Source organism: Pollachius pollachius (assembly GCF_949987615.1).
Source record: "Pollachius pollachius genome assembly, chromosome: 8".
NCBI lineage: Eukaryota > Metazoa > Chordata > Actinopteri > Gadiformes > Gadidae > Pollachius > Pollachius pollachius.
The window spans coordinates 3895675-3911516 of NC_136941.1; the positions used below are offsets into that span (position 1 = coordinate 3895675).

Consider the following 15842-nt stretch of genomic DNA (forward strand, 5'->3'; position numbering starts at 1 on the left):
CCAATCACAACCCTTCTGGTATCACTTTGAGCCCTGTGGCTCAGGTTGTATCAGCTGACCTGAACTCTTTTTAACAGTTGTAAACCAATCCAAATGCTTTTATCGTTAACTTTGTTTCAGACAGTTTGAACAGTCTTAAGCATTACCGTGAACCATTTTGGAAATGGTTCACTATCGCTTAAGACTTTTCAAGTCTGTTTCAGTTTAAACCATTATTAAGTTGCACACTGTACACACTTAATCATTGGTCATGTGGGCTGTGGGACTCACCTGTTCTGGTTGGACCTGGTACTGGATCGAGCCCGCTGGATGGCAGGACCCAGCTGGGAGACGGAGGACAGAGGTCAGAGGTCAACCTGGGCTACCTTAGTGTGTGTGTGTGTGTGTGTGTGTGTGTGTGTGTGTGTGTGTGTGTGTGTGTGTGTGTGTGTGTGTGTGTGTGTGTGTGTGTGTGTGTGTGTGTGTGCTTTTTAGCGTACAAAGCGTACAAAGAAAAATAAAGTTTCAACAAAGTTTGCAACCGCTTTTTTTCATTTTGTACGAGTTGTGTGTGTGTGTGTGCGTGAGTGAGTGAGTGAGTGGGTGATTGAGTGGGTGATTGAGTAAGTGGGTGAGTGAGTGAGCGATAGCGAGCGAGGCGTGTGAGTGAGTGAGTGAGTGAGTGTGTGAGTGGGTGAGTGAGTGAGTGAGTGTGTGAGTGGGTGAGTGCTCACCCTTGCAGTGGGGGAAGCCGTAGGTGCCCTCTGTGCAGGTGTCACACCGGAGCCCGCCCACCGCCGGCAGACACACACACTGACCGCTCACCTGGTCACAGCCCGCGTAGCGAGAGCCTTCTGAGGAGCAGTGGCACGCTGCGCGCACAACACACACACATTAGAGACACACACACAACAGATACATTAGAGGCACACACACAAACACACACACCAGATACACACATTAGAGACACATACACACATTAGAGACACACACAACGGATACACACACATTAGAGACACACACACACACATAGAACAGATACATTAGAGACGCAGAGACGCGCGCACACACACACACACACACACACACCAGATACACACATTAGAGACACGTACACACATTAGAGACACACACACACAAAAGATACAGACATTAGAGACACATACACACATTAGAGACACATACACACATTACAGACACACACACACAACAGATACACACACATTAGAGAGAAACACACACACACACAAAAGGCAGACACACACATTAAAGACACACACAAACAACGATACACACACATTTGGGACACACACACACCACACACACACACACACACCAGATACAGACATTAGAGACACACGCCTCAAAATCATCATCACATATTAGCAATGACCACACAACAAACCCACACAACTATGTAAGAACACACACACCTCTTCCAAAGATTCTAAACTACAGCAGTGGAGTGAGTACTTAGAGAGCTCTTAAACCAATCAGAGGCCAGGTAAACACTACAGCCTTATCGCCGCGGAGACCTACGCGTGCAGCTGGGGTAACCGTAGTAACCGGGGGCACACTGGTCACATGACGGGCCGCTGAAGTCGGGCCGGCAGCGGCAGAGCCCCGAGGCGCCACAGCTGGCGTCCAGCGCCGTGCGCGGGTCACAGGTGCATTCTGGGAAAACAGGAAGTCAGCCACCTCTGAACCAGACCAGCGTGTGGAGAGTCTGGTCCTTAAGACCCCCCCCCCCCCCCCCCCTTAAGAGACGACACTACAGATCCTGTCCCAGGCCAGACCCACCCCACCTCTCTGAGAAAGAGAGAGAGAGAGGGGGGGGGGGGGGGGAGAGAGGGAGAGAGGGAGAGAGAGGGGGGGGGGGGGGGGGGGGGGGGAGAGAGGGAGAGAGAGAGAGATGGGGGGGAGAGAGGGAGACAGCGAGAGAGAGAGAGAGAGAGAGAGAGAGATAGGGGGAGACAGAGAGGGAGAGATAGGGGGAGGGTGAGAGAGTGAGAGAGAGAGGGGGGGATAGAGTGAGAGAGAGAGGGGGGGAGAGAGCGAGAGAGAGAGAGAAAGAAGAGAGAGAGAGAGAGAGAGAGAGAGAGAGAGAGAGAGAGAGAGCGAGAGAGAGAGGGGGAGACAGAGAGGGAGAGATAGGGGGAGAGAGTGAGAGAGAGAGGGGGGGAGAGAGCGAGAGAGAGCGAGAGAGAGAGCGAGAGAGAGAGCGAGAGAGAGAGAGAGAGAGAGAGAGAGAGAGAGAGAGAAAAGGATATCATGATATCATTTCATATCTCCCCTCAGGGTGAGAGTGTGATGGGGTATTTTTTGGTGGGTCATGTCGGAGCCAATGAGATGTGTTCTCTTTCTGGTGATAGAGGAGCCAATCAGGGAACATTTAACAAGGCACCAAAACACCTCATCAGCAGCTGCTCCCTGGTTCAGTTTTCCACGTGTGTGTGTGAGTGTGTGTGTGCATGTGTGCGTGCGTGCGTGCGTGCGTGTGTGTGTGTGTGTGTACCTTGACAGTTGGGGTAGGAGTGGAACCCAGACCTGCACTGGTCACAGCGCGGTCCAGTGAACTCTGGTCTGCACAAACAATGACCTGTGACATCACATCCTGCTGGCAGCGAGCCCACCGCACTGCACCCACACACTGGAGGGAGGGAGAGAGAGAGAGAGAGAGAGAGAGAGAGAGAGAGAGAGAGAGAGAGAGCGAGAGTGACATTTGGAGAGGGAGAAGAAAAGGGAGTGTGAGAGAGAGGTTGGATTCACTGTATGAAAACGTTTCATTGTTATCGTTTTGTTTCACTATCTAAAGATTTAAAAATGTTTTATCTTTTTGTGCTTTTTTACGTGCTTCAGAGAACTCCCAGCTCTCTGAATTCAACCAGATTGAGAAAGTGAGACATAGAGAAAGAGAGAGCGACAGCGAGAGAACGAGAGCGAGAGCGAGAGAGAGAGAGAGACTCACGTTGGCACAGAGGGTAGTTGAAGTATCCTGGCGCACATTTGTCACACTCGTAACCATGGAAACCGCTGCGACAGATGCTGTGACCGGTCACTGAGTCACATGACCCGTCCAGACACCCTGGACCAGAACACTGGCAGGCTGGAACACACACACACACACGCACAAACACGCACGCACACACACATACAAGCACACACACACACACACACACACACACACACACACACATTCGAACACGCACACAGACACACTCCATTAAGTTACAAGCTTTGGGAGTGTTTTGGATTTGAAGTTCTGCACCCAGTGTTTTAACAGCACCACCACCACCACCACCACCACCCCTGACACCACCCCACCACCCTCAGGCCTCCCCCTCTTGAGCCAGCCAGCAGCAGCAGCCTGGGTCACATGACAGTGAAACATTCTCCAGAATATACAGGAAAGCTGATTCAGCATAGATAGACGCAACAGAGAGTGTGTGTGTGTGTGTGTGTGTGTCTGTCTGTCTGTCAGTGTGTTTGTGTTTGTCCAGCAGTTAAGTCCAATAGACTATACAACCTGTTGACACACACACACAACCGACAGCACAGCTGTTCCTGTGTGTGTGTGTGTGTGTGTGTGTGTGTGTGTGTGTGTGTGTATACAGTGTGTGTGTTGACACAGAGGTCCCTCCTGGGTGGTAAACTAACTGTGGATGAATAAGCTAAACAGTGAGTTAGAGTCTGGTCCTGGGAGTGGTACGACCGTGTCTCCATCTCTCTACCCGTCTGTCTGTCTCTCTACCCGCTTTTCTCTGTCTCTCTGTCTCTGTTCCCGTCTCCCTGTCTATATCTCTACCAGTTTGTCCATCTGTCCGTCTGTCTCTCTCCCCGTCAGTCCGGCTGTCTCCCTCCCCGTCTGTCCGTCTGTCTCTCCCCCCTTTCTGTCTGTCTCTCTCCTCCCTCCCCGTCTGTCCGTCTGTCCCTCGACCAGTTTGTCCATCTATCGAGCTACCCGTCTGTCTGTCTGTCTCTCCCCCCTTTCTGTCTGTCTCTCCTCCCTCCCCGTCTGTCTGTCTCTCCCCCCTTTCTGTCCGTCTCTCTCCCTCCCTCCCCATCTGTCTGTCTCCCCGTCTGTCCGTCTGTCCCTCGACCAGTTTGTCCGTCTATCGAACTGCCCGTCTGTCTGTCTGTGTCTCCCCCCTTTCTGTCTGTCTGTCTCTCCTCCCTCCCCGTCTGTCTGTCTGTCTCTCTCCCCGTCTGTCTGTCTCTCTCCTCCCTCCCTGTCTGTCTGTGTGTCCGTCTCCCCATCTGTCCGTCTGTCCCTCGACCAGTTTGTCCATCTATTGAACTACCCATCTGTCTGTCTGTCTCTCTCCCCTCTATGTCTGTCTCTCCTCCCTCCCTGTCCGTCTGTCTTTCTCTCTCCCCGTCTGTCTGTCTTTCTCTCTCCCTGTCTGTCTGTCTCTCCCCCCTTTCTGTCTGTGTCCCCCCCCCTTTCTGTCTGTCTCTCTCCCCTCTCTGTCTGTCTCTCCTCCCTCCCCGTCTGTCTGCCTGTCTCTCTCCTCCCTCCCCGTCTGTCTGTCTGTCTCTCCTCCCTCCCCATCTGTCTCTCCTCCCTCCCCGTCTGTGTGTCTGTCTCTCCCTCCTCTCTGCCTGTCTCTCCTCCCTCCCCGTTTGTCTCTCCTCCCTCCCCGTCTAACTGCCTGTCTCTCTACCCTCCCCGTCTGTCTCTCCTCCCTCCCTGTCTACCTGCCTGTCTCTCCCCCCTCTGCCTGTCTCACCCCCCTCCCCGTCTGTGTGGCTGTCTCACCCTGGCAGGTGAGTCCGTGGTGTCCAGGTGAGCAGGTGTCGCAGTGGACCCCGGTGAAGCCCGGTTTACACACACAGGTCCGGGTCCGGGGGTCCGGGCGGCACGAGTTCTCCAGGGTCCCCGCAGCGCTGCACTCACAGTCTGGAGGTGGGGGGTGGGGGGACAACAACGTCACTCCTTCAAAATAAAAGTCTCTCCGGAACGCTATGATATACATATAATGTAATGACAACACAAAGGGGGGTTAGAACACATGATGTTAGGGGTTAGAACAAATGCTGTTGGGGGTTGGAACATGCTACGTTAGAACACATGTTGTTAGGGGTTAGAACACGTGATGTTAGGGGTTAGAACGTGGGATGTTAGAGCACATGTTACCAGGTGTTAGAACCCATGATGTTAGTGGTTAGGAGTCGAGGCCATCTGGAGGTTAGAACACAAGCACCTTAGAAGGGTTAGAACATCTGGAGGGGTGAGACCAGAACACATCTGGAGGGGTTAGAACAGAACACATCTGGAGGGGTTAGACCAGAACACATCTGGAGGGGTTAGGACAAAACACATCTGGAGAGGTTAGACCAGAACACATCTGGAGGGGTTAGGACAAAACACATCTGGAGGGGTTAGAACAGAACACATCTGGAGAGGTTAGGACAGAACACATCTGGAGAGGTTAGGACAGAACACATCTGGGGGGGTGAGAACAGAATACATCTGGAGGGGTGAGAAGCCATCACCTGGAGGTATGGAGGTGTCAGTGTGTTAGTACCAGGTAGAGAAGGAGGTAGGCAGGGGTCAGGGCTCAGGGGTCAGGGGTCAAAGGTCTTACTGATTATCTCTCCCGCTGGCTTGGCCTCGCCGTTGTTGTTACTGGGATAGGCTGTGGGAAAGAGACGTAGGGACACACGGAGAGACAGACAGTCAGACAGAGAGAGATGGAGAGACAGACAGAGAGCGAGAGAGAGAGAGAGAGAGAGAGAGAGAGAGAGAGAGAGAGAGAGAGAGAGAGAGAGAGAGACAGACAGAGAGAGAGATAGAGAGACAGACAGACAGAGAGACAGGGAACAATTCCTTTAAATTAAAAAAGTTAAATTCATCAGTGGTGATACTTTGTTGCAGAGAGCTCCCGTCTCTCCCATCGTTGCATGCTACACACTTAGCGCAGTGTAGCCTGCAAGGCACGTCGTAGCCTGAAATAGCCTGGTGTAGCGCGACGTAGCATGACGTAGCGTAGCACATCTTAGCACGGGGTTGCGGAGTACAACGTCGACCTGACATCACCCGATGTCGCTTTATATAGCATAGCGTTGCCCAGCATGGCACGGCCTGACGTAGCCTGGCGTAGCGCGGCGCCGTACTCACGGTAGCACTGGGGGAAGTTGATGAAGCCGTCGGCACAATTGTCGCAGCGGTCCCCGCTGTAGCCGGGCTTACAGAGGCAGCGGCCCGTCAGGTCCTCACACGTACCGTCCGTGAACTCGGACTCACACGCGCACCCTGCGGAGAGACAAGGTCATTCTGCTGGTCTGGGGTCTTCTCCATCACCCTGAACAGAGACTAGATCTATCATTCTGCTGGTCTGGGGTCTTCTCTATCACCCTGAACAGAGACTAGATCTATCATTCTGCTGGTCTGGGGTCTTCTCCATCACCCTGAACAGAGACTAGATCTATCATTCTGCTGGTCTGGGGTCTTCTCCATCACCCTGAACAGAGACTAGATCTATCATTCTGCTGGTCTGGGGTCTGCAGAATCAAAATGTTCTCTAAGAATAAGGCTTATTCAGTCGAAGTGCTCCACTGGCATGAGGGGAGAAACCCTTACTTCATGCCAATGAAGAGATGAAGGGATTATCTTAACCTAATGTTTATCGCTCATTCATGAAGTGTCACACACTCTCATACGGTCTGTTATCCTGCTGGTCTTCAGCAAACACGTTCACAGTTTGTTTCTTAGTTGTGTTGAAAATGCGCCTGGTTTGGTTTGGTGGTTTGATTAAACAGCTGTCACTCACGTGAGCAGGCCAATGGGGAGTCGATTGGGTGGTCAGGTGACCTGTAGTAGGTGGGTATACACCGCTCACAATTGACCCCGGTGGTGTGATGCTGTAGAGCGAGAGAGAGAGTGAGAGAGAGAACGAGAGGTACAAAAAAGAACAAAATAAACCCCATAGAATAGAACACATCAAACATATAATATATAATATTTATAAATAAATTTGATGAGAACACAGTATTTTATTCGTAGCATAATAAAATAGTATAGTAGAGTGATAACAGAGTAATTGTAGAGTGGTAATAGAGAATAGTAAAGTGATAAAAGAGTATAGTAAAGTGATAATAGAGTATAGTAGAGTGATGATAGGGTATAGTACAGTGGTAAAAGAGTATAGTAAAGTTATAATGGAGTACAGTAGAGTGATGCTAGAGTATAGTAGATTGGTAATAGAGTATAGTAAAGTTATAATGGAGTACAGTCGAGTGATGCTAGAGTATAGTAGAGTGGTAATAGAGTATATTAAAGTTATAATAGAGTATAGTAGATGATAGAGTAGCAGTAGAGGTACCTGGCAGTTGAGACAGACTCCGCCCCCATGGTGCTGTCCGTGGACGTTGAGGCTAGCTCTCCTCTGCTCCACCTCCGGGTCGTAGAAGCAGTCGAAGGAGTGCCGGTGGCAGTTACACTCTGTAACACATTACAACACAGTTACACTCTGTAACACATTACAACACAGTTACACTCTGTAACACATTACAACAGTTACACTCTGTAACACATAACAACACAGTTACACTCTGTAACACATTACAACACAGTTACACTCTGTAACACATTACAACACAGTTACACTCTGTAACACATTACAACACAGTTACACTCTGTAACACATTACAACAGTTACACTCTGTAACACATTACAACACAGTTACACTCTGTAACACACTCTGTAACACAGGTACACTCTGTAACACAGTTACACTCTGTAACACAATAAAACACAGTGACACTCTGTAACCCATTATAACAGTTAAACTCTAACACATTATAACAGTTCAACTCTGTAACCCATTATAACAGCTACACTTTGTAAAACATTAAAACAGTGACACTCTGTAACTAACTTTTAAAACCTATTTGTTGCAAAACCACCTCTGTCTTGCAACACCAACTGCTGTAAGTCTCAGCTCGGTACAATAAGATTACATAGTTCTTCCTAATCATCCTCTACGTGACATTCGGGCGTACAGCTGGTTCGAGCTTAGGGTTACAGAAAGTGGTTCGGGTCATGACATTTTAGTGAGCATACCGGACGAACGGGCTGCTAGGTACGTGGACATGAATCAGACAGGCACAAGGTGTGAAGTGTCGCTGCAAGGATCCGGTTCCAGCCGGTTCTGGACTTTGTGGGTCTGACAGGTGTTTAAACGGAGCGGGCTCAGGTTCCTCTCAGTGTTTACGTGTTGATGAAGGAAAACTACAAAGGGCTGAGCGCTGCGGGGGTCTTCAGTTACGTCTTCCTCAAGGTGTTGTGGTGAGGTTGGAAGGTGAACTTTATAGCACATGATCAAAGTGAGCCGTCACATATTCAGTGTTCAAGATGAAAGAGTGGCTCATATTTGATGCTTAAGACGCTGTGATTCTAACATTTCAAAGTGATTTAAGGTGTGAATTATCATGATTGGAGACAGTGTGCTGTGCAAACCTAATGTATCTCTCAAGGTCTCATGTTTCGTCTGCTTTTCATAGGCTGACTTTGTCTAATATAGGGCCAACCTTGACAGCTTCTCTATTTAAACAAGACGTTGATGTTTGTATTTTATTTTAACATGTCGCTAGCAATGTTAACAACGTCCACAAAGCGACCAAATGTTAGCGTAGCGCTGTGGTGGAAGTGGAGTCACGGTGAACACGGCCTGCTGCTCACGCTCTATCGATAAGTCGTTTAAAAAAAGAACCATCTGGTTTGTCTCTGCAGTCGTCTCCCTGTCTCCCTGCGTCTTCTCCCCTTCCTCCCTCCCTCCCCTCCTCTCTTCCTCCAGGAAGCTTATGTCTGGTTGTTTTATCACCGAGTGCTGGCGTCTCTCTCCGGATGGAGCCCTAGTACTCATCACCGATACGGATACATGTTTATATGGATGCATGTATGTATGTGTGTAGACGTGTCGGTCTGTCTGCCTGTCTGTCCGTATATATACATAATTAAACCCATTCGAATCGGGTAATTCAGCTTGAACAGAGAGGCTCAAAACAATCAAAGTGAACAAACTACATAGGAGACGCTAAAAAACAGATTCCAGGGACCAGGACGAGGAGCAGCAGGAGGAGGAAGAGGAGGAGGAGGAAGAGGAGCAGGAGGAGGAATAGCAGGAGAGAGAGGAGGAGAAGGGGCAGGAGGAGGAGGAAGAGGAGTAGAAGAGGTGCTGATTGGTATGTAGATCCCTGTGAGTGTGTGAATGCTGTCTGAGTGGAACCCAGACAGACAGCGTTATCAGCAGACGTTTGAAGAGCCCCACAGACATCTGGAGAAGAAAGGGTTAATCCGGGAACACGGGTTAGATTATCTGGAGGGAGACATGGGGGGGCCTCATCCGCAACGCCTGAACACACACACACACACACACACACACACACACACAGACACACACACAGACACACACACACTAACTCACTCAAACTCACACAAACACACACAGACCCGCACACACACAGCAGTGTGTGTGCGGATCTATGGTTGGGATGGGGGGGGGGGGGGGGGTCATGTTGTCACCCAGCCCTCAGCACTGGGAGGTGCGGTCCCCTTAAGCAGCGCTCCTTATCCCGGGCCCCAGCGCTCCGCTCAGACACACGGCCTCGTCCCTTATCAGACCCCCAGACGGCCCCCAGCTCGGTGGAAGGGCTTGAGCTGAACACCCACACACCGTCGCCCCGCTGCAGCCACCATGTAGCGGAGCGAGGCCTCTCTCCGGGACGGGCTCATGGCCAGCTTTCTGCTTTTATATCCTACTATCCCTCTCTGTACAAACTACCCTGTTTGAGTGTGTGTTTGTGCACGTGTGTGTGTGTGTGTGTGTGTGTGTGTGTGTGTGTGTGTGTGTGTGTGTGTGTGTGTGTGTGTGTGTGTGCGTGCGTGCGTGCGCACGTGTGTGTGTGATAGCACTCACGTTCACACTCGTTCGCATTATAGGTCGTGGCTGGTTTCCACGGTAACTGGCTGTACCCCGGGCAACACTGGTCACATGACAGGCCGCAGGTGTTGTGTTGACAGTCGCACTGCAGCCTGTAAACAACAACAATGTAGGTAAATGATCAAGCAATGAGTGTTCAAACCGCAGTATGTGTGCGTGTGTTCCTGTGTGTGTGTGTGTGTGTGCAGGGCATTTGTGTGAGAGGGTGTGTGTGTGTGTGTGTGTGTGTGTGTGTGTGTGTGTGTGTGTGTGTGTTGGACTCAGCCTGCTGTGTTGAGGTTTAAACACTTGAAATGCTCATTAGTTTAAATTCCAATAGAGAGAAAGAGAGAGACAGACAGACAGAGAGACAGACAGACAGACAGACAGACAGACAGACAGACAGACAGACAGACAGACAGACAGACAGACAGACAGAGAGAGAGAGAGAGAGCTAGAGGAGAAGCGAAGAATTCAGTTTTTGAATTTCAGTGTCCAAAATAGCCTTATTCAGGGAGAGCTAAAGAATACAACGTACTACGTTCTCCCTTCGAACAACATGGCTCTATGTCTTTCTTGGGCTCGCGCTACAGTGAGGGGGAAATCAGCAATCAGTTTGATACTGAATCTGATGTTATGTCAACTCTATCAGACAAAACTATCAGATGATCCTGCCTTTCCCCCATTATCATCACATACATGTCTCTCTCTCTCTCTCTCTCTCTCTCTCTCTCCCTCTCCCTCGCCCTCTGAAGCCCTTAAGGAAGCAACTCTAAGTAGAGGGTTTCCTTTTAAAGCCGCTTCATCCCCTACTTCCTGTTTTAACCCCCTGACTGGGACCCAGCAGCGATTACTCACCTCTCCCTCTCTCTCCCTCCATCTCAGTCTCTCTCACCTCTGAACATGTTAGAGCTGCTGTCTAGCTCTCTAACATATTAGAGCTGTTAGAAACAAGTTTCTAACAGCTGTATGACCCAGCACGAGACTCCTAGCCTCCCACCTCCTCCTCCCTCCTCCTTCCTCCTTCTCATCCTCCCTGCCCTCACCTCCTCCTCCCTCCCCTCACCTCCTCCTCCCTCCCCCCCTCCACACCGCCTCGCTCCTCTCCTCCTCCTCCTCCTCCTCCTCCCTCTCCTCACCTCCTCCTCCCTCCCCCCCCCCTCCTCACCGCCTCGCTCCTCTCCTCCTCCTCCTCCTCCCCCCTCCTCCACCTCCCTCTCCTCCTCCTCCTCCTCCTCCCTCCCCTCTCCTCCTCCTCCTCCTCCCCCCTCCTCCACCTCCCTCTCCTCCTCTCCCCAGCCCCTGGATACCTGGCAGAAGGGTAAAGCTTTATCTCCTGGGGTCAGCAGATGTTCTGGCCTCCTCCCACCTCCGCCTCTGTGACCTTCTCACAGATAGACGCTACATAGAGTATAAATATTATACTTCATATCATATCAAAACTACATTTTCTCCCTCATATTCCACCAGAATGCCATTCCTGAGCACTGACCTCAGGCCAGCCGCTGACAGAGCCAGCTGTTCTCTGATCTGTTTAGACTCTCTGACCGAGACGGACTTCAGGCGCTCCCGTTCCCCCGTCCATTCTCCCAATCAACGTTGATATTTCAGACGCAAAAAAAAAAGCGGAATATTCCAGTAAATCACAGAGCTAATATTTGCACTAGTGTGAGGGTTGAGTGTGACGCCGGGGCTGCGCCAGTCGGCTGAATCACTCTTAGTAGAACCAAGTAGCCCTGCTCTGTGGCTCACACACAGCGGCCGGTGGGTCAGGAGTACCACACCTCAGAGGAGCAAGGAAACCTTCCTCCTTCCTCTGTCTCGTCTGCTCCGTTAAACATGAGGACATTCCACCTGAGACTCACTCTCCCCTCCCAGCCCTCAGATTGAATGAATCCAGATTAAATTAATTCAGATCATGTAATTCCGAATGAATGGAATCCAGGTTAAATTCATTAAGATCATGTAATTCCGATGATTAGATTCCAGATACAAGCCTACAGGCAGAAAATAACTTCCAGGTTCACAAAATGAAAGTCCCCCTCCACCAGTTATTGTGATCATGAGCACCAAAGTCAGCAGCCTCACAAATCATGTGCGGCGTCATCTGCTTTGGTGCATGAGTGGAGATCAAACATGGCGGGAGCTCCTCTGCCTGCCCATCTAATCCCCTCAGTGTACCTTCTCTGTTCCGATCATCTGGACTTCATTCTGCTGTTGATCATCCATACAGCAACCATCAACCCCTCGCGTCTCTCCTCTCTCATCTCTAGCTCCACCTCATTCCATTATCAGACAGGTCTCCACCCTGAGATGATGTATACTCCAACGTGCCCAGTGAAGCAGGACGGAACCATCCCTTCCCATCCATGTTCCGTAGAACCCGCACCCACACATCCAGACACCACAATTAACCAATAACTTCTCTGCACGGATCACCTTGCAACCACAGCCTTACTGCGGGCCCCGTATCGCCTACACCCACCTGCCAAGAGATGAAACACCGCCTCGCTTTAACCCCCGCCATCTCAAAGGTCGCCCTGACTTGGTTACTGTGTTGAAGGTCAGGTTGACCCTATCGTCCGTGTCCAGAGCATGCAGACTTCAGAGACAGCTCCTCTTAGTATTGCACAGAACAGGAACCCAACACAACACAGAGCCAGCACGCCAAAACTGCTTCCCTGCTACCAATGAGCAAGGCGAGGGCCCTCCAAACTGGAGTTGGTTCCCCGGCGCTACACGCTGTGGTTCTCTCTGCTCCCAGCAGGTTGGGATCCCTGGGGTGAAGCCGTTCCGCCGAGCCCGTTAACGGCTCTTCTGGGCCTTACTGGGCCAGAAGAGGGGAGAGGGGCGCGGCCAATCAGGTCTGGATCAGGTCTGCTTACGTTCAGCGTGAAGCCCCCGTACGTTTGACCTGACAGGTGCACTTTAAACACAGCTGAGGAGAGTGCAATGTGTGAGGCTGGAAAGACACGCTCACGCACACGCACACACACACACACACAGGCCACACAGCAGGCCACACACAGTGTGTATCTGGGTCGTGTTAGAGACATTCATTCAAGTTTGTGGACAAGCAAAAAAACACACCTGCCTTAGAAATATGAACCAAGAGCACAATGATGTACGCACACACACACACACGTAAACGTGTGTGTTGTACTGTACATGCGTGTGAGGAGAGATGACGGAAAACAGACCTTTGAACTGTTTCTGTTTCATAAACTTTACTATCACGCAAACGCACATATTCACACACACACACACACACATATATAGTATTGTGTATTGGGGCGGCCACAGAGACACCTTCCTTCACCCCCCTTCTCTCTGTCACCCCCGTCCCCCCCCACTTCACACATCATTACACACAGCAGCCTGGAATGTTTCACATAACTGGCCACCAGTACCACACGCACGCACACACACACACACACATGTAGCGCACACACACACACACACACACACACACAAGCCTGTATACCGTAATACTAGACTGGCTTTCTGTCTCCAAACACTTGCTCACACACATTTGATTATATTGTTGATATATATATATTTATATATATGTGCATATCCACAATTGTGCGTGTGTGTGTGTGTGTGTGAATGCGTGTGTGTGCGTGTGCTTGGGCCTCCTAGGGGTTTGAGTAATGATCCCTTAGCTAGAGGCGTGTGTCCTTAGCTCTTGGTGTGTCCTCAGGTTCTCGCGCTCCGCTATCTGTCCACACAACAAGACATGCTGGGTCTCGTCGTGGAACAATGTAATCCTAGAGAAGCCCTTCCTGTCTGTCGGCTGCCCCCCACCTCCAAACCAGCAGGTAGCAGTGGTTTGGATGAATCCCAGTGGAGGCTTCAGACACCATGCGGTCACCACTACAGTCAGGAATGTGTGCCTTCTTTCCTCTCCCCCCCACCTCCCTCCATGGTGGTGAAGTCACGTTACACCACTACAATCTGAATTTCTGCGCTGTGCGCGTGTATGCCAGCATGCGCTTGTATGTGTGTCTGCGTACTGGAGTGGGTGCCACGTGTGTGTGTGTGTGTGTGTGTGTGTGTGTGTGTGTGTGTGTGTGTGTTTGTGTGCCCAGGGTGTGTAAGTGCATGCAAGTGTGTGTGTGTGGGAGAGTGTGATTGTATGTGCGTGAGTGTTTGTGGTTGTGTGTGTGTGTGTGTGTGTGTGTGTGTGCACTACATGTGCGTGAGTGAGTGTGAGTGTGTGTGTGCACTACATGTGCGTGAGTGAGTGTGAGTGTGTGTGTGTGTGTGTGTGTGCGTGAGTGAGTGAGTGTGTGTGAGTGTGTGCGTACTTGTATGGGTCGTTGGGGTCCTTGGCGTTGCAGGCCTCCGCGTGTCCGTTACACACACAGCGTCCTCCGATACTGATGTCCTTGATACTGTAGTAGTACTGCAGATACACACAATACTCTGTTACTATACTGTAGTACTGCAGATACAAACAATATTGTTAGTACTTCAGGGTTCTATACATTATACTGTAGTATTGTAGATACACACAAATATTATAGGTAGTATAATGTAGTAGTATGGTATAGCAGTACAGTGTAGTATAGTATAATCCTAATGTATTAAAGAGTAGTATAGAAGTATAGTATAGTGTTGTGTAGTAATATAGCATAATGTTTTATAGTGGTAGTAGTAGTAGTAGTATAGTGTAGTAACCCCAGTACCCTGCGGGTGACGGTGGGGTCTCTCAGGCCTTCCCCATCAGATGGCCCAGCAGCGTGTTGGTATAGTACAGTATAGTGTAGTACAGTGTAGTATAGTGTAGTATTAAAGTATGGTGTAGTAGTATAGGGTACCCTGCGGGTGACGGTTGGGTCTTTCAGGGCCTTCCCCATCAGATGGCCCAGCAGCGTGTTGGTATAGTACAGTGTAGTATAGTGTAGTATTATAGTATATATAGTAGTAGTATAGGGTACCCTGCGGGTGACGGTGGGGTCACTCAGGGCCTTCCCCATCAGATGGCCCAGCAGCGTGTTGGTATAGTACAGTATAGTGTAGTACAGTGTAGTATAGTGTAGTATTATAGTATGGTGTAGTAGTATAGGGTACCCTGCGGGTGACGGTGGGGTCTCTCAGGGCCTTCCCCATCAGATGGCCCAGCAGCGTGTTGGTATAGTACAGTATAGTATAGTGTAGTATAGTGTAGTATTATGGTATATATAGTAGTAGTATAGGGTACCCTGCGGGTGACGGTGGGGTCTCTCAGGGCCTTCCCCATCAGATGGCCCAGCAGCGTGTTGGTGCGGAGGAAGCGGAGGCGGATGTTGGTTGCCTTGGTGAAGTCGCGCAGGACGGGGGAGTAGGAGAAGTTCATGGCCCCGGGCCGACCGTTCACCAGGGACACCACCACCTGGGGTCAGAGGTCATGAGGGGGGGCATTACAGAACCGGGCCTTGCAACATGTGCCAAGAACCTTGGTCACCTTGGTAACCAGGTCCCATCAGGTTTTTAGCCCCCGCTAGTGTGCATGGGAACGCACAGACACACTAGTGTGCGTCTGTTTGTTTACACGCAAACTGGAATCACACGCACACGCGTACACACGTCGCACGCATGCACGCACGCACACACACACACACCATACACACCATACACACACACACACACACACACACACACACACACACACACACACACACACACACACACACCTCTCCGTTCTCCAGGGGCACGATGCGGGAGTACTCGGTGGTGCAGATGACGTCGTCGTCGTGGTGGATCCTCTCGATGGTCTGCTGACCAAAACGCTCGATGCAGTCTCTCTTAGAGGCTGGACACACACACACAGACACACATAGAGAGAGACATACACACACAGACACACATAGAGACACACACGTAGAGAGATATACACACAGAGACACACACAGAGACACACACACATACAGACACACACACATAGAGAGACACAC

General features: G+C 50.5%; 1 protein-coding gene across 1 annotated transcript in view; it reads right to left on the reverse strand.

Moving 5' to 3' along the window:
* The window catches only part of lama5 (laminin, alpha 5), a gene marked incomplete at its 5' end in the record, with an annotated part of 65962 nt that overhangs the window by 22571 nt on the left and 27549 nt on the right, over positions 1–15842 (reverse strand). The window contains 14 exon segments of the mRNA XM_079742301.1: positions 271–323; positions 714–851; positions 1519–1653; positions 2495–2629; positions 2948–3085; positions 4739–4879; positions 5568–5618; positions 6101–6235; positions 6753–6843; positions 7305–7423; positions 9901–10016; positions 14214–14311; positions 15110–15280; positions 15582–15700. Of these exon segments, the coding sequence (XP_079598427.1) occupies positions 271–323; positions 714–851; positions 1519–1653; positions 2495–2629; positions 2948–3085; positions 4739–4879; positions 5568–5618; positions 6101–6235; positions 6753–6843; positions 7305–7423; positions 9901–10016; positions 14214–14311; positions 15110–15280; positions 15582–15700 (1640 nt within the window).